The sequence below is a fragment of the Populus euphratica genome, unplaced genomic scaffold (genome assembly GCF_000495115.2).
Source record: "Populus euphratica unplaced genomic scaffold, PopEup_1.0 scaffold552.1, whole genome shotgun sequence".
Taxonomy (NCBI): Eukaryota; Viridiplantae; Streptophyta; class Magnoliopsida; order Malpighiales; family Salicaceae; genus Populus; species Populus euphratica.
The window spans coordinates 213743-233372 of NW_011500235.1; the positions used below are offsets into that span (position 1 = coordinate 213743).

General features: G+C 30.4%; 3 protein-coding genes and 1 long non-coding RNA gene across 5 annotated transcripts; 1 reads left to right on the top strand and 3 right to left on the bottom strand.

Moving 5' to 3' along the window:
* Positions 1-3347: 3347 nt before the first annotated feature.
* Positions 3348-4294, bottom strand: LOC105112500 (olee1-like protein). Its single transcript, XM_011008220.1, has 2 exons — positions 3971-4294; positions 3348-3836 (listed from the first exon to the last, which is right to left on the bottom strand). The coding sequence occupies exons 1-2, from the start codon at positions 4122-4124 to the stop codon at positions 3505-3507; spliced, it is 486 nt and encodes a 161-aa protein (XP_011006522.1). The 5' UTR covers positions 4125-4294; the 3' UTR covers positions 3348-3504.
* Positions 4295-11559: 7265 nt separating this feature from the next.
* On the bottom strand, positions 11560-12172 carry LOC105112504 (uncharacterized). Its single transcript, XR_839765.1, has 2 exons — positions 12099-12172; positions 11560-12003 (listed from the first exon to the last, which is right to left on the bottom strand). It is a non-coding gene; the product is annotated as an uncharacterized LOC105112504 (long non-coding RNA).
* On the top strand, positions 12002-13554 carry LOC105112502 (probable mitochondrial chaperone bcs1). The gene is made up of 2 exons (XM_011008223.1): positions 12002-12652; positions 12849-13554. Exons 1-2 carry the CDS (start codon positions 12281-12283, stop codon positions 13260-13262), a joined length of 786 nt encoding a protein of 261 aa, XP_011006525.1. The 5' UTR covers positions 12002-12280; the 3' UTR covers positions 13263-13554.
* Positions 13369-16666, bottom strand: LOC105112501 (14-3-3-like protein D). 2 transcript variants are annotated; one of them, XM_011008222.1, is made up of 7 exons: positions 16482-16666; positions 15562-15868; positions 15369-15456; positions 14566-14675; positions 14324-14472; positions 13719-13768; positions 13369-13626 (listed from the first exon to the last, which is right to left on the bottom strand). In XM_011008222.1, the coding sequence occupies exons 1-7, from the start codon at positions 16552-16554 to the stop codon at positions 13624-13626; spliced, it is 780 nt and encodes a 259-aa protein (XP_011006524.1). In that variant the 5' UTR covers positions 16555-16666; the 3' UTR covers positions 13369-13623. The 2 variants fall into 2 exon arrangements, with proteins under 2 accessions (XP_011006524.1, XP_011006523.1); XM_011008221.1 differs by having other exon boundaries at positions 13719-13771.
* Between the last annotated feature and the right edge of the window lie 2964 nt (positions 16667-19630).

Consider the following 19630-nt stretch of genomic DNA (forward strand, 5'->3'; position numbering starts at 1 on the left):
GGGAAAGAGGAAGAGCAGTGAAAACAGTGGAGGCCGGTGGTGAGCTGAGGGAGTTACTCTCTACTGTTCATTGCTTTGTTTTTGTTCTTCTTCTTCGGCGTCTCTATTTATCATGTCTACAAACACAACTTGCAACTCAACACAAAAGGCAGCTTGAAGTTGCTTTTGATTGTCTTGTGGTTTAATCGCAGATCTCATAAGTAGTAACGTGTATTTAAACCGTAATCAAACACATGATAATCATGTTTTTTTGTAAACACATCCACGACACCAAACACACACTTCACTTAGAGCTGAGGGAGTTACTCTCTACTGTTCACTGTTCACTGTTCACTGCTTTATTTTTGTTTTTCTTCTTTCGCGTCTCTATTTATCATGTCTACAAACACAACTTGCAACTCAGCACAAAAGGCAGCTTGAAGTTGCTTTTGGTTGTTTTGTGGTTTAACCGCAGATCTCATAAGTAGTAACGTGCATTTAAATCGTAATCAAACACATGACAATCATGTTTTTTTGTAAACACATCCACAACACCAAACACACACTTCACTTCACATAAATGACTTTGACAAAAATTTTAATCCCATTAAAGAGTTATGGGTTACAACTATATGCGTGCGTGATAGTTTATTTTTACTTGTGTTTGAGTATTTTTTAAAAGTATATTTGATTTAAAAAATATTAAATTAATAAATTTTTAGTGTTATAAAAAAATATTTTAATATAATTTCAATTAAAAATCACTTTGTAATATTTTAATATATTTTCAATTAAAAATCACTTTATATTATAATACTAAACATATAAAAACAGTTAAAAGAAAATGAAAAAAAAAGATATGGATAAAATTTAACTAGGATTGTTAAAAGATTTGAGAGGTGGGTGTAACCGAGCTGCAAGGTGTGCGTAAAGCTTTGGAACAAATCCATGTGAATATAATGAAACCAAACTTTCAAGTTATTTTGATTTTTTTAAAATATTAAATAGAAATTTATAAACTTATACAATTTGGTAGATCTTAGCGGGTAAGATAGACCACACTTCGATTTGAGAGGTATAAAATTTAGATTTGCAATCTTTATATAATAAACAACACTAGTGTATCATTTGTTATGATATAATAAACAATTTTTATTATTATGACTTTTATTTATTTATTTATTTTTATCATCTTTTTTCTCATAATATGTTTAATTATAATTATGTATTTTATAATATAAATAATGTTGTGTTTGGCTTGAATACTGTGTCTTTACTTTTGTAATTAACATCCAAGTTCTAGTAAATTTAGCACTGTGATAATGTTTAGGTATTATCTCATGATAGAAAAAATAAAAATATCGAGACAAAAATATATTTGATTAAAAAAATAATAAAATAAATATATTTTTGTGATAATTTTATAGTGAATTTTTATATTTTCAAAAACACATATATCTAAAGAAAGGGAAAAAAAATCCTACATAAATCTTGAAAGTTATTAAGCCTAGTACTTTCAACTTGTGTGAGATAGATAATTTGAATCAATATTGTTAATTTTGTTTTGCTTAGTGTTTATTTTTTGGAATAATATATTTTATTTTTAGAGCATTTTGGTTTGCTATTTCATTATTGATATATGTATGTGTATAAAAATCCAAGATAGTAATTCAATATGTATAACTTTAATTTAAATTTAAAGATAAATTAACTTGAAATTATATAATTCAAATTCCAAATACAATGTAAAGTATTTAAATATATTTTCAAAATTTAAATATTTCTATCTAATATCTACTAGATCGTTGTCTTATACCATGCTGCGAGTCAGAATTTTTTTTAATGTAAGAAAAATCTAGTTAGAGTTAATAAATTTTTAATAAGCAAAAAATTACTCAAAAAATACAACTGGGACACGTTTTCTGCTATTGCTCAAAATCCAGTTATCGCCATGGTTATTGAGAAATTAGGAAGGGTGCCTAAAAATCCATTTTTCAAGCCATTATCACCTACAAACTTTTTAAGAAACACAATAAAAACTTTTATAAATCACCTACCAATCTTAAACACCTCAATATTACTAAAAAAAAAAATCAAGTAAATAAAATAAGTGTAAACTATGTCTGATCTATTTTTTTTAAATATTTTTAGAGAAAAAACCATAACAATGAATTTTCCTTATAAAATAATTGATAGGGAAGAGTCATAGTCTGTATAAAAATCCCAATATTAATTACTTATTATTTAATTTAGTAAAGTTTAGAGTCAACTTGAGTTTAGTTAATTTTAATATTAAGTCCAATAATTATTCATGGCATCAGGTTAAGACTTGTTCTTAATTAGTTGATTCACAGCCTAGTATTTTAGCTAAAAAATAAGTTTTTAACTTGGGTTGTTAGCTGAATATCAATATCATAGTTACACTATTTTTATGGTTTGAGTTCTTATAATCTGGTCAATTGTTATTTTCAATTGTATTTAAAGTTTTTATGTTAATGAGAAAAATATAAAAAATATTTGCATTAAGTGAAGTATTAAAAGCTGTGAATTTCCTAAAATAATCATTTACCAACCTTTTCTATTTCATTGTTTTTATGCAATTTTTTTTCTCTTTTTTCAAACACACGAATTGAAATATTAAGAAAATAAATTAAGTAGACTAACCTTTTTTTTAATCTAATTTTAAACTTGCTACAGAATTTCTCCTGTCTTTGGTCCTTTATTGTTGATTTTTTTTGTCCTTAACAAAGTTTAATAAATTCGTCATTAATTAGACATTGAAAGTTGTAATTAAAAAAGAAAGTTCAAGTACAAAAATGAAAAAAAATTGGTTACCATAAATTGCTATAATTTCGGGCAGACTACAAACCCAAACCTTGACAGAACCAGACCGATGGGCTCGAACTTCTCAACCAGACCTAGCCGAAATTCCTCGGTCCATGGCTAGTCCGTCAGACAGGTCGACTATGAACAGGTCTGTTGGACTTTTAACAATGGGGCGGGTGCCTAGCAATTCCCTGAAGCGTGACGGGCTTGTGACCATTTCCGCATGAGTTTTAAAGAGAGGTCAACAAACGCCATAATATATTTTACTAGTGATGGTTTACTCTATATTTGAAGAAAAGTATTGTGTTTCCAATGGAGCACTGCCCCTTTCAATGACTTTATCATCACCCAATACCCATTAATTTAAATTGCAGAAAGCCACTATTTGTACAGGGATTTGCCATTAGGAAACTCAACATCACATCGCAAATTTATGAAAGATCCTTGCCTTTTCTACAGGCTTGTAATATATTTCAATAGCATGGTTGTTTTGCACACAAATTGCTAAAAAAATTAAAAAGAAAGGAAGGGCTTGAAACTCAGAAAGAAATCAGAACAAATTGTTATAGTTCCATTGAATCATCGGTGTACATTTGTCCACATAAAAAATACAACAGAAATTAAAAAAATGACATTACATGTCAAATCTTATTATCTAGGCGAGGCGGAAGAGCAATGGTGATGATTTGATTAAATAATTTAAACCTCAAGAGGAAGGAAGCCCATTTCTTTGAGCACATTTGCACATTCTGGTTGAGCCTCCTTCTTCATGTACCCAAGAGCATTGGGATATCGAGTTTTATCCACCACTCCAGCGTTCTTGGTGAGGAGGATCTTGGCAGAATCAATGCTCCGGAATGGTTCATTGCAATCGGGTCTGGAGCTCTCCACCAACCTGATCTCACAGATATCATCCTCATGGTCTCCCGCCACGGAGAGGCGGTATGTACCGCTGCTGTCAGTTGCACCCTCCACGGTATATGTCTCAGTGCCATTGTCACGGTTGTTACATACCAATTTCACCTTGGCAGCTGCATGGACACACACACATATATATAACAAGAAGAGTTAGCGATTTTGAATCATTTCAAGAATATAAAAGCCGAGAATATCTTTATCGTTAGGTTGAGAATATACTAATTAAACCATTAACTACTCCCTTTACCTGGTATTCCCTCGCTGATTTTGGTCTGGAACTCAACGCGGCAAGGGTCACAGTAGACCTTGCCTTCAACATTCAAGTAATCTGCTGCATACGCAGAGATGAGAAGGGAGGAGAAGCAAAGAACAAAGGCAGCAATGGTGAAACTCTTTGCCATTTTTATGTTTGATTACTCTTGGTGTTCGAGGAATTATGCATGAATGAATATTGCTTTTATAGAGAAAAAGATAGGTGAAACAAATTGTTCTCGTACGGTGGTTTCTGAAGCTATGCTATTCTAAGGCTTACGAGGGAAAATAGATCCGTACTATAAGGCTATTTTAACAAAATGTCAAGTTTCCCTGGTTTTTTTCCAGGAGAACAGGTAGGCTCATGACCTGTTATCACTCTTTTTTTAAATGTCAAGTTTCCCTGGTTTTTTTCCAGTAGAACAGGTAGGCTTATGACCTGTTATCACTCTTTTTTTTTTAAAAAAAAATTATGCAATAATAAATAACCACAGAATTTCCCATCTCTATGTATCCCATAATTAGAAACTATATATAAAAGAAAACACAAGAACTTGCGAATCTATCTCTGCATGCCATGTTCAGGGTCTATAAGCTCTTGAAAATCCTCCATGCAACGATAGTGACCGCTCTCTCTATCCACAATTCATTGATAATTAATTACGGAGAAGCTTATAATACGAAAAGAAATAGAAGAATTAAAGAAATCATCAAGGCAATCTCATCAGGGTAAATCGATATATAGTGATTACATTAATGAAGAAATAAGGTATGTAAAGCCATCCGTCATCAAACATATTGATCCATGCCTCAAGCTTCACAGCGCGGCTACCAATTAACAACAACAACAAGGACCATGTAGGAATCAGATTAATTGATTATGTTAGCAACCATAATTCATAAGCAGTAGCACAATCAGATATCTATGTATAAAACGAAAGTAATGCCCATGAATTTCTTTATCTTTACAAGTGGAATTCTAAATTATCAGCATTAGCATGTTAAATAAAGCAATTAATCTTGCTAAAGCTATATAACATCAAATTTAACATGTAAATTCTCCACAATTATCTTTTGTAAAGAGAGAGAGAAAAAAATTGAAATATTTTAATAAAAAACCTTGGAAGATAAAACTCTCATAGCACTGAGTTTCCAGTACCTTACAAAGAGTGTGTTAGTGAGTATATAATAATGATTATTTTTTAAAGTATTTTTTATTTTTAAAAAATTATTTTTGACATCATTATATCAAAATGATTTGAAAACATAAAAAAATATTATTATTATTATTTTTTTAATTTGAAGCAAAGAAAAAAATAATTATTTTAATTTTTGAAGCAAAGAAAAAAATAATTTTTTTAATTTGTTTTTCAAAAGACTTCTGAAACACAATGCTAAAGACTCAGTCTATTTGAAAAAAAATAATTTTTTTAAAATATGATCATCTTAACAATGCTTCTATTTATACTTTAATGTATATTAATATTTGTAAGCTTAAAGATAAATAAAAAGATGTAAAATTCAAATAAATTTGAAAACGATGAATGGACATGAAGTGAAAAGAAATGGAAAAAGACAAATAGACATTATGTTTATATACCTAAATTTAAACAATTATAATAAATCTCTTAGTAAAACATACATATCATATTATTTATCAAATCATATTATATTGTTTATCATTATCTAATAATATCCTAGCGTGTGTTGCAGGCATCTTTATTGCTAAATAATCCTAACTCCCTACCCGTGAGATGATTGTTCCTATTGATATCCTTTTCTGCCATTAAAATTCAAGATTCTGAATTTATAATAAAAAGTAGGTTACTCATAATAATTATTATTAAAAAATAATATAAATTATATTTTATATCTACAAGAATATGACTATAATATTAGAGCTGAAAATGATCCCGAATCCTTTTCACAAGCCATAAGTTGTAAAGAAACAGAATTATGGTGTAATGTCATGAAGAAAGAGATAAATTCTATAAAGAGCAATCAAGTTTGGGATCTTATTGAGTTACCTAATAGTGTAAAAGCCATTAGATGTAAATGAATCTTTAAAACAAAGAAAGAGTCATTAGGCAATATTGAGAGCTACAAAGCAAGATTTATTGTTAAAGGATTCACTAAAAAAAAAGAGTTGGAGATTTTCTCTCCTATATTTAAAAAAGATTCCTTGCGTATTATTTTGGCATTAGTAGCCTATTTTGACTTAGAGTTGCAACAAATGGATGTGAAAATAATATTTTTCAATAAAGATCTAGAGGAGAAGGATTACATAAAGCAACTTGAAGGATTCCCCTCTAGTGATGGTAATCAATTGGTTTGCAAGCTTAAGAAATCTATATGCGGTTTAAAACAAGCATCCCACAAATGGTATTTGAAATTACATAATATAATTTTTTCATTTAGTTTTGTAGAAAATATTATGGATCAATGTATCTACTAGAAAGTCAGTAGGAGTAAAATTTGTTTTTTGTTTTATATATGGGTGACATTTTGCTAGTAAAATGTTAAGGGTTTGTTGCATGAGGTGAAATAATTTCTCTTTAAAACTTTTGATATAAAAAATATAGTTGAGGCATTCGATATTATTGACATTAAAATCTATAGATATAAATTTTGAGGTATCTTGGGTTTGTCTCAGGAAACCTATATTAATAAAGTTTTAAAAAGATTTTGAATGAAAGATTGTTATCCAAGTGTAGCTCCTATTATAAAGAGTAATAGATTCAGTTTGAATCAATGTCCGAAGAACGATATTGAAAGGGAACAAATGAAGAAAATTTCATATGCTTTTACTGTCAGAAGCCTTAGATATACTCAAGTCTGTACAAGACCTGACATTGCATTTGTTTTGGAAATGTTAAGACGATATTAGAGTAATTTAGATTTTGATCATTAGAGAGATACGAAAAAAGTGATAAGGTACCTACAAGGAGCCAAAGACTATATACTTATGTATAGATGAATGGATAATCTGGAAGTAATTGGTTACTTAGATTCTGACTTTACTAGCTGTATTAATTCATGCAAATCAACATCAAGATATATATTTTTGATGACTGGTGGAGCTATATCATAGAAGAGTGTTGAGCAGTCTTTGATTGCCACTTCCACTATGGAAGCCAAATTTGTCCTTTATTTTGAGGTTGCTTCACATGGTGTATGACTTAAGAGTTTCGTTTCTAGGTTTAGAATTATAGATTATATACATAGGCCATTGAGAATGTTTTGCGATAATTAAGTTGCTGTTTTTATAGCTACTAAGGACAATAAAAGTGAAAGTCAAAGTAAACACATCGACATTAAGTATTTAGCTATAAGAGAATGTATTAAAGAAAAGAAAGTGGTCATTAAGCACATCAGCACTGAATTAATGATCGATAATCCTTTGACTAAAGGCATGCCACCGTTGATATTTAAGGATCATGTAGTGGATATGAGACTTAGTTCCATTATGTAATTTTTCATTGTTTGAACAATGTTATTTTCCTAACTATTTTGATATTCTTCTTATATTGATGTGAACTTTAATTTAATTTTGAGAAAAATTCATTTGTGTTAGACCAAGAATAAACATATGGTTTATTCATTAAAAATTTATTGCCACAAAAATTATAATGTTTAAAGAAATAAATACATAGTAATATATAAAAGATAATACTCATAAATTAAAGGACATATCCCCATGATTCATATATTTATTACTAAAACAGATTATCAATGGGTTTAAGATTAAACATTTACTTACAAATATAGATTAAATGGGAGAATGTTGACTGTTTCTCATATAGCCATTATAAACAACTCTCTAACTCTTCTTTACATTTATGAAATATTAAAGTGGTTCACTTTAAAGGTTTTAACCTTCATATTTATGAGCTCTTAAAATGGTCTACCTAAAGGTTGTAAGCTTTATATTTATGAGCTTTTAAAGTGGTTCACTTATAACTACCCCATGATATACTAAATATATGGGACTTATAGCTATTAAAGCTTGATGGAAGCTTTGGCTATAGATGTTATTATTTAGTCCTCACACTCACTTACTCAATTCCTTTAAGTTTTACACTATCTATATAGAGTGAGTAGAGTTTTGAAGTGCCAAATATATATAAAAGAGAGCAATAAATACGTGAGGAACATCAGTGGCTGGAGATACTATTTCCTTGTTATTAAGTTTTATAATTATATTATAAACATATTTATTCCGTATCATAGAATCATTAATTAAGTTTTACATCTTTGACATGATATCAGAATCTTGATAACTAAGTGGTCACGAGTTCAAATCTTATCATCTCTATTTATGTAATAAAAATTAATCACAAGGTAGTATGAGCCTGTTGACATGATCAAAAGATCGATGTTTTCTCCCAAGTGGAGGAGTGTCAAAGTAATAAATATCTTGGCAAGACCAAGGTCGAACTACAGGGAGGTTAACTATATAAATTATAAATGACGACGACGACGACTTTGAGATAAGAGATAAAAGTTAACTAAGTAAAGGAAATGAAATGAAAAGCATAAATAAGAGTTAATATAAACATAATTTAAGCATTACAATAAAAAGAGAGTAAGAACATGATCTTCATTTGAAAATCAAGATGCCTAAATGCATGACAAATACTTGCTTTTATAGGCCAAAATTTAAAACTATTAATTTGATGACTAATTGTTGAATGGGTGAATACATCTTAACTTTGTGACAATCCTTATCTTTTTGTCTGAACAAAATATTATTGCTAACGTTAGAATTTAAACAGATTGTCCCCATGAAAGTTTTAGAAAATTATCTTAGTTTTCCAATAAAAAAAATTTAGTACATTTGGATTTCTAGAACTCGACATATAGGTTGAACACTAAACAGTGTCCAAGCTGTAAGATAGATTCTGTCTTTTTCGTTGTTGCTAAGATTTGAACTTTCAAACAGCAGGATTGAGTTTTAGACATCTATGAATGTTTTAAGTCTATGTCTTAACATTCTAGTCATGTAAACCAAATTAAAATCTATGATCTACAACTCTAGATATGACTCAATAACTAAACAATGTTCTAGTTTAGATTGAGCCAACCTCTCTTTTCTAGGCTTAACTCTCTCTCTGTCTTCTACATTTCAGTCAGTAAACTCATCAATCAATTCTTTGATTTATATGATAGACCTGCATTTAAGATGAACATTTACTATAAATTAAAGGTATCTTATAACTTTAGACTTGTTATTATAAAAACATGCTTTAGTGAAGGAGTTATTGATATTTAAAGTGCAAAATGATGATATAAAACCTTAGTAAAAATACATTTTTAAGTACTAATTACCTGTGCAATTTTCAAGGCAAAATTTTTTTTATTTGAGAAGGTATATTTAAAAATAATATATATCATATCTTAATACCTCACTTGACAAGTTAAACAGATAGAATTGAATCTTTAACAACATCATTTCATCTTTTATTTATAAAAATGAAGGATATAGAGTCCGAGCCACCGCCGTATTCCATATACAATGAATGAAGGCTTAGCTAAGTGATGAGGTTCCCTTCTCTTTCAGTAATGTTACAAAATATATGGTTGAGAGAGGGTGGAGAACTTGCATTATGTTATTTTGATAAATTAAGTTTTAAAATACATTGTTTAGAGAAATAAGTTTTAAAATTACCTTATTTTAAAAATCTTAAACCTAGAGATTTTCCCTAAATGTAGGGTAGTTATAAACTTATTTTTTAAAATAAGGTATTTTCTTGTTACATATGCATTAAATAATATATACAATATATTGAGATGACATGGAAATGAAGTAATAATAATAAAAAAATATTTCTTTTTCAATAAACAATAACTTGGGGGGAGAGATTTTATTGAATTAGGTTCCTTTTAACAATTCTATTTGGAATGGGACTTTGGATTTAATTTGAGTTTTGTTATATTATTTTTTAAAAGAGAAACTATACTATATAATGATATTGTGTTGCTTACATAGCATATAGTAGCTTAGTTTTAAAAATAAGTTTACAAGAACCTTATTTTTTTAAATTAAGTTTTTAAAGTTCTCTAGTTTAAAAAAAAAAAATCTTTTAGGTTGAACAATTAGTAACCACACTTTTTACTTTCAATATTTTTTTCCTCTAATCTTTTAAAATTTAATTCTCATTTTTAATCTTGATCCATATACCACCTCGAGATTTAGGTCAAAAATTTTTATTTTTTTTGCAAAGAATTCAAGTATAATTTTAACACATCATCTAGATAATGTTTAAATTATAAGTTATGAGAGTTAATTTAAATCAATAAAACAATTACTTTTTAGAATGTAAATCAAAATGATATGGTTTTGATAAATTATTTTTTTTAAAAAAAATCAATGTATGATGACCAAGTTTTGACTTAAATTAAACTCAAGGTTGTTAGATTACTAAGTGATTCGATTCTAGGTCTTTGCTCAGAATTGTTAAATCTTTTTTTTTTTAATTTGTTTTCAAATCAAATCAATATAAATTTTAGATTGATCAAATCAACTCACTAGATGAACCATATCATGAGGCAACCTACTCATCATGATTTTAAAACAATTAATCAAAGAATTAAAAAACCATTATCAACAACCAATGAAATGTTACTAAAGCCTCTTAACCAAATGAAGCATTTAAAATATGTAGGTAAATGTATTTAATATGTAACAATTATAAAAAGCAAAATTTAAATAATTTTATAATAAATTTAATATAAAATAATTAAAAAACCTTGTGAAAGAATTAAGTTGATTTTGTTTTTTTTTTTAAAAAATATTAAAGTGATTGTACTATTTTGAATAAAATAAAAAATCAAATTATTTGTGTTTTTTTATTCTAAAGTTAAATTTGTATTTTTATTATGCAAAATAAAAATGAAATGATAAATTGAATCTTATGTAATATCAAGATAAAAAAATCGTTTCACCTCTAACATATAGATTAAAATTTTATTTTGAGTCAATGTCATTATCATCATATTACTATTTCAATAAATAATAATAATCGTGTGCTCCATTAATTTCTCCTTCACTTTTTTTTTTAAAAAATAAAATAATGAGAAGTTGCCGCACTCTTTCCTTGATTTTTGCAACAAAGTTGATTTTTATACAACCTGTGAAATTTGACATGTTCAAGGATGCTTTCTGGAATCAACGGTTGACAAAGTGCGTTGCTGCATAAAAGTAAAAAGCATTCAGAAGGCTTGAAGCTTCGCAGGCTATTGGTGTGTTTGAAAGTGTTTTTTTATATATTTTTTTAGATTTTTTTTAAAGTATTTTTTTAATATTGTATTAAGTTTATTTATTTATTTGATGATTTTAATGGATGGATGCTAAAAATTAAAAAAATATTTTAATATATTTTTAAATAAAAAATTATTAAAAAAACTATGTGACACAATTTCAATAGTAAATTAAAAGACTCTTCAACCAGAATAGTCTTAAAGGTAAACTGTTGAGGTAATCCATTCAAAAATGTCAGTGCACGTTCTTCTACAAGCATTTCCTGTGCAAGCCATGACCAATACAAAGGAGTGATAGAATAGTCCTCTGGGCATTTTTCTTTCTTTTTATTGGCTTTAATTTGCACCATAAACCTCACTGAAGACACCTTGATCACATTTCTCTCTAGTTTCTTAATGGAACTTTAGGTATCATTTACAGAGCTTCCTTCACTAGCTTCATCATAATCGTTTATTTGATAACCAACCTTGCATTAACAAGTCTCAAGATTGGTGTCTCTCCAGAACTTGCCAAATACAAAAACAGTTCTTTCTGTGGTAGCTTCTCTTGCAGCTTCAGCAGTACTGATTCCAACAGCTGCCAATCTTCGCATATTTGCTCATCTTTTCCGTCCACAATTCACTCTTGTTATAGAAGAATATGGACCGGATAACTACTGTGATGAGTTGTTTTTGGCTGCCGAGACTTATCTGGGAACTAAATCGGCCCCATCAATTCGAAGAATAAAGGCATGCAAGAAGGAGAAAGAGAAAAAACCAGTGATTTCCCTGGACAGAGACCAAGAAGTTCTTGATGTTTTTGAAAATATTGAGGTAAAGTGGAGGATGGTAATTAGAGAAAACTCTGAAGTTAGAAATTACACCTTAGTAGCACGACTAAGATCCTACGAGCTGGTTTTTCACAGGAAACACAGAGGAGGTCCTGAGCTCTTACCTGCCGTTCATTTTACAGCAGGCGAAGGCCATTCAAGAGGAAAACAAGGTAAGACAGCTCAACAGTCTTGGAGGTTTATCTTGGTTAACATCAACCAAAATAGATCATCCAATGACCTTTGAGACCATTGCAATGGATGAGAAGCTCAAGGAAGAAATAATTGCTGACCTGAACACCTTCGTGAAGTCAAAGGAATATTACAGAAAAATCGGGAAAGCTCGGAAACGTGGATACCTGATACACGGTCCTCCTCGAACAGGAAAGTCGAGCTTGATCGCTGCCATGGCTAATCACTTGAACTACAATATCCATGACTTGGATCTACAGGAACATAATTTCCTTACAAGTTATGATATTAGGTCCGTGTTGCTTCACTATTTAGACAAAACTATACTTGTCATCAAGGATATTGATTCCACTGTCACAGTATCATACCGGAGGCGGAGATTTGAGCCAAGGAAAGTGGTTGAGGTTCAAAAACAGGTTGTTATAACTTTATTATCTGCATATCTGAAAGATTAGAGCTCACACACGCGAGGTTCAAAAACAGGTTGTTATAACTTTGTTGTCTACATATCTGAAAGATTAGAGCTCACACACACACACACACGCAATGAAAAACAATTTGCTTCACGACACCGTTTCTTATGTCTCGGACGTATTGTGTTTTTATCAACAGGCTATGCTCTTAAGGCTACTGCAGTTTATTGATGGACTGTGGCTGCCTCGCATCAATGAACTCATCATTGTTGTCACAACTAGCAAGAAAGAGATGCTCGACCCAGATTTGCTAGTTCCTGGTCGCATGGACATGCATGTTCACATGCCATACTGTACCCTTCCTGCATTCAAGCAATTAGCAGGCAGATATTTCTGTTTCTATGACTTGAAGCTCTTAAAAGAGATTCAGGGGATTCTAGAGACGGTTGAAGTCACCCATGCAGAAATTGTACGAGAGCTAACGGAGAGCCCTGACTCCTACCAGGGCGTTGCCCAATTCCTCCGTGAGAAGAAACTGGAGAAAGATGAGAAACTAAGGTTGCAGAGAAATAAGAGAGGAGAGGAAGACCATCGAGAGGAGAGGTTCTTATAGCCTATAGATTTTGATTTTAGATCGTATATAAGATTATGAGGATCATTTCCAGGAAATCAAAACGACAGTACAACATCGTTAATTTTGAAGTTGGGTCAAATTGTATGGGGGGAAAGCCGAATTAACAGTTGAAAAATAATTGGATCCAAGAAATTTGAAAAAGCAGCAAAAATCGTTGGCTACCAATATCACAACCCAACAAATATTTCTGCTAATACATAGTTGACTGAAACAGGGATCAACACCAACTGAGATAAGGTACTACAAAAATCCTCTTGAAATAAAGCAATAGCACAACACTAGGGGAAATCATCCTACTCCCATTCACGCTTTCAAGGACCAGATGGTTCTATTAGCACCGTCACTGCATAAAGAAATAATTCAGCTGATGTTCATAAATCTGCAAATCTAAATAAATGAATGATTTGAAGAATGGACAATAGGCAAAGGACCCACCTCGGCATCCTCACCCTCACCGGTTCTGGCAGAGGTTTCCATCTTCTGGTCTTCTGTCAAAATAAAAACTCAAACAACAGGTCAATTGTCCACTTAAAGCTTAACAACATGCAAATATCTAGAATCATACGTGCAGAACAGGCAAAGGTTAAAGATGTCCGTTAAAAATACTGCACAACCACTATGGTTGCTTACTGAGAATCTGGCACATTCTGTACTTGTGAAGTCAAATAACCAAATGCATATAGATTTTACTTCGTCAATGGGCCATCACTTTTCAATTTTGCTTGCTCATTCCATTCAGTAAGATACTAGTAAACCAAAGTACCCAACAGCTCCCCAGTAAAAGCAAGAAATCATGAATGGTTCTTGCAATGATCACAGCACTTACAGGATACGCAAACCTTGTAATGATACAAAGTCAAATGCATTAATTTTGTCATTTATTTATTTTATTGTTCTGGAGAAAGGGTCTAAAGAGAATGGGATTTCACTACATCTCAGACTTTATGCCCATTAATATAGAGGACAGATTAACATGATTCTTCATAAAATAAATGAAAGCTGAGCCCTAAGGAACTTTTAAGAATAAAATCTATAGATACCTCCATCCTCAGGAATATCAGAAGTCCACAGAGTGAGGTTGTCCCTCAACAGTTGCATAATCAAAGTGCTATCCTTGTAAGACTCTTCACTCAGGGTATCCAGCTCTGAAATAGCTTCATCAAATGCTTGCTTTGCAAGATGGCAGGCCCTAATAGACCCCAAGAATGCAATAAGAAATTATATCTATAAAAATATAAGTTTAAGGCTTTTCCCCCATATAAGTGAATCACATTCTGCATACCGTTCAGGAGAGTTCATAATCTCATAATAGAACACAGAGAAATTAAGAGCCAGGCCCAGTCGAATGGGATGGGTGGGAGAAAGATCACTGGCTGCAGTTGTTGTAGCAGTCTGCAAGAACCAGCAAACATGCAGAACTAATTGTTCATATAGGCAATCTTATCCAGAAAAATAAAAGGAAAACAACGGTAAATATAGCAGATTCAATGAAAAAAATAATGCCGTAGAAAATTGGCAGAAGATCAAAAGGCCATAACCAAAGAATGCTCCTGTGGGAAAAAGCAGATGAAGAGTATCTATAGAGAGGCAACAAGCCTTGTTAGATGCCAAGCAGGGCTCTGCTAATTTAAAACACCAAAAAACAGATGTGCAATGCTTTATGCAAGTTAAAGCAATCCCTGGCCAATTTAACAGTAAAGGAGGATGTTACAGTAACCTTACAAACTTCAGGAATGCAAGTTCCAGTACCTTTCTCCTTCTAAGAACCAACTAAACAGAAAGAAAATGTGTTGAAAAATGTTGGTAAACACTCGGGGTTTTCAAAAACAGGTTCAAATGAAAATTCACCTTTCATGATTGAGCACATGCTTCTGATTCCTATTAATCCAAACAGCAACAGTGAGTGCAAATGACTGGAGGAAAGAACTATCTCTGAATCAGTTTAGTGCAGATGAGTGGAAACCAGGCTTCGATTTTCTTCTATTCATATCACTTTAGTAGGACGTGCTTAAAGCAAGTCAAGGCTTAAAGCCCTAGAATTTACCCATTGCATCAATGAACAAGACAAAAAATAGACATACATACCTCATATGCCTTAAGTGACTGATCAGCTGCCTCTTTCCTCTCATTACCACTCTTGAACTCTGCTAGATACCGGTAATAATCACCTTTCCTGCACCAAACCCAAAACCCTTCATAAAATTCACATGACTAATTAAAACCCACTACATCCACATAAGCAAATTCATAATAAAACCACAAACAAAAACACCCTCACATCTTGTAGTAAAACACAGTAGATTCCCCGGCTGTACATGATGGAATAAGATGCTCATCAATCACTGTCATGATATCATGGCAAATGCCTGTTAACTCTGCTTCCACCTTCTGCCTATACTCCTTGATCCTCTTCACATTCGTCTCATTACCTTTTGATTCCTCCTTCTGCTCAATAGATGACAAGATTCTCCACGACGCCCTTCTCGCACCGATCACATTCTTGTAGCCCACAGAGAGTAAGTTTCTCTCCTCCACCGTTAGTTCAACATCAAGCTTTGCTACTTTCTTCATCGCATCCACCATTTCTACATACCATCACATAAACCATCAGCATTCCAAGTTCTAACAACTTCCAAAGAAAACATCCACATCATAAATTTCTTTCTCTCTTTCTTTTTTAATTTCAACTCTAAATTAATTTCGACGCTCAGGAATAATTTCATTTCTATTTTACTTCACGGTTTACGTAATCATCAATAAAAAAAAATAACTGCTACATCAGCAATTATTATTATTATTTTCTTTTTTGGCAAGATCCTAAAAATTTAAAACGAAAAAACCTACATTATCAGATAAAATAAGAAAGAAATTAAGAAAACAAATCCTCATCAAATTACTTGCTAGCAAAAAAAAATGAAATCAGTCAAAAGTAATTAAAATCCGTAACATTAATTAAACGTAATTAACTTTTAATATCCCAAAAAAAAACAGACAAGAATTATTTTCAATAATTATTTCAAAGCAAAGATAATAAGCATAAAATGTAGTTTAAACAAGTTAATATAATCCATAAATCTGCGATCGATCATGTGACTTTGAGTCTATAATGAGCAAAAACTGAGCATGAAAGCACAGATCTAGAGAGATAAAGCACAAAGACGCATGTAAACACATCTAGAGAGATATAGAGGAACTCACCGTCGTAGCGTTCAGCTTGCTCGGCGAGCTTGGCGACGTAGACGAAGTTCTCGCGATCTTTTGAAGAATCCATGGCTCTTGCTGATTTATCTTTCTCTCTGTAGAAAGTCACACACAAAGGCAGTTTCTCTCTCTAAAGAGAGCAGCTTGCTGTCAAAATGTAAGCCGGGGACAGAGAGAGAAAAACTAGGGGAAAAGGAGAGGTTGCCTTTTATTTCTTTCTTGTATTTTTTTCTTTACTGAAGAAAAGGTGTATCTAAGCCCTCTGACTATCAAACTTGTTTTAGTTTAGTCCTTCTCACCTCCAATAGCTTTCAATTGCACCATCAATGTATTGTAATGGTGAAATCTTAGCTTTTCATTTCATTGGTGCTGTCATGTATATATAATTTAAAAAAAATATAAATTAAAGCCAATGTGTATAAATTTTTGTATAAATATAATACTTGAAGATGTAAAACATTAAATCTGATTAATGTTATTATGATAAGAAATATAAATCAAAAATCAAGAAAATAACTATTTGATGCTTGATGTTGCATCAATTACAATACAATAATCAGAAGAGGGCCTAATTGGAACAGCTATGATAGTTAGATGGGTTTCTTGTAGTTTACCTTTTCATTTATTTGAAAGGTGACTTGGATTAGCCGGTGCCGGTAAAGACATCAGAGCTCGGGGTCAGCTTGTGGGGTCTGATTATGATGGGCGAAGCATGGGTGAACGATCAATGAGTTAGTGGTACGTTGGGGTTTGGTTTGATGCCGTATGGCTTCAAAGCAGAGAAACAAAATGCTTACATAAAAAATAAAAAAAAAAAAAAAAAAAAGGAGGAGGAGGAATTTGAGGTAAAATCTATTGGCTTCGTCCCTGCCGAATCCCGGTGCGTTGGAGGTGGTTATTTTTATATTTTAAAAATATTTTAAAAAGTTTTAAAAGTTTTTTTAAATTTTTATCTATTTTAAATTAATATATTTTTAAATTATTTTAATATATTTATATCAAAATAATTTTTAAAAAATAAAAAAATTATTAACAAGTATTTTAACACAAAATATTAATTGCAAAATAAATATAACTACACTGTCAAATTATTAAATAAGCTCTTAAAATAAAATTCATTATATAGATTAATATATATATATATATATATATATATTATCTTCTAATCTTATTATTTATTTCACAACACTGTGAATTGAAAATGATTTTGCCCTCCTAAACAAAAATCAATGAATTGGTTATTAGAAGATATTTTTTCTAAGATTCCTTAATAATTATTAAATTAAAGGGTAATAACTTGATCTTTCCATATTTTTATAATTAGAAATGTTTAAAGAAACCAAAAAATTGAATACGTAAAAGAATTGATCGAAAATAACAAACTAAGTGGAAAAATTAACTAAATGAATTTAAAAACAATAAAATCTACTTTTTGGTTTTAAAAACTATAATCATTAAACTGACCTGGACCAGGAAAAAAATAAAAAAAAATAAAAAGTGGGTAAAAATAATAAATACTTAACATAACCCTGAAATTTATTCCCCCTTTCTCTTGACAAACAGTCGCCAACACTCTCCCTAGCCTCCCATATCCGTCATTCATCCTTTTCCTCCCCAGATCTTGAAACTTTATTCATCTGCATCTGCCATGTTTTCTCGCGTTCTGGAAAGCAAGCATTGTAGTCAAAGCAAAGAATTTTATTATTATTATTAATATGAATATTTGAGGTAACTTGTATAGGACTTGATTAATTTAATATATTTTAAAATTAATAATTATATAAATTTTTAATAATTCTAAAAACTTATAAAATTCAAACTATTGTCCACTATGTTAATTTTGTTGAATGTCCTCTTTTTATAAGAGTTTCTTTCATTAAATTGGAAGAACTTTGATATACATTCTATAACATCTGCTATTGTTAACTATAATCTCAATTTATAAAAAGCTATTTATATTATGATTATACAAAAATTTATAGTTGTTTTCTTGATATAAATAATAAATATGTATATAAAAACTAATGATTCTAATGAAAAAGACTATACTAGCATCCCTCTTGAATTGATACTAGGTGATCAAGAAGCATCAATTTGCCAATTAGAAATTGATAGTGTTGATGAGTCATGAATTTGGTAAATGACAAGATTATCAATGAATTGGTTATTAGAAGATATTTCTCCTAAGATCCCTTAATAATTATTAAATTAACGGGTAATAACTTGATCTTTCCAGATTTTTATAATTAGAAATGTTTAAAGAAACCAAAAAATTGAATACGTAAAAGAATTGATCGAAAATAACAAACTAAGTGGAAAAATTAACTAAATGAATTTAAAAACAATAAAATCTACTTTTTGGTTTTAAAAACTATAATCATTAAACTGACCTGGACCAGGAAAAAAATAAAAAAAAATAAAAAGTGGGTAAAAATAATAAATACTTAACATAACCCTGAAATTTATTCCCCCTTTCTCTTGACAAACAGTCGCCAACACTCTCCCTAGCCTCCCATATCCGTCATTCATCCTTTTCCTCCCCAGATCTTGAAACTTTATTCATCTGCATCTGCCATGTTTTCTCGCGTTCTGGAAAGCAAGCATTGTAGTCAAAGCAAAGAATTTTATTATTATTATTAACATGAATATTTGAGGTAACTTGTATAAGATTTGATTAATTTAATATATTTTAAAATTAATAATTATATAAATTTTTAATAATTCTAAAAACTTATAAAATTCAAACTATTGTCCACTATGTTAATTTTGTTGAATGTCCTCTTTTTATAAGAGTTTCTTTCATTAAATAGGAAGAACTTTGATTTACATTCCATAACATCTGGTACTATTAACTATAATCTCGATTTAATTATAAAAAGCTATTTATACTATGATTATACAAAAATTGATAGTTGTTTTCTTGATATAAATAATAAATATGTATATAAAAACTAATGATTCTAATGAAAAAGACTATACTAGCATCCCTCTTGAATTGATACTAGGTGATCAAGAAGCATCAATTTGCCAATTAGAAATTGATAGTGTTGACGAGTCATGAATTTGGTAAATGACAAGATTAAAAAATTAATGTCTTCTCTTAAGTATAGGAATGTCGAAGTAATAAATAAGCCGGTAAGACCGGA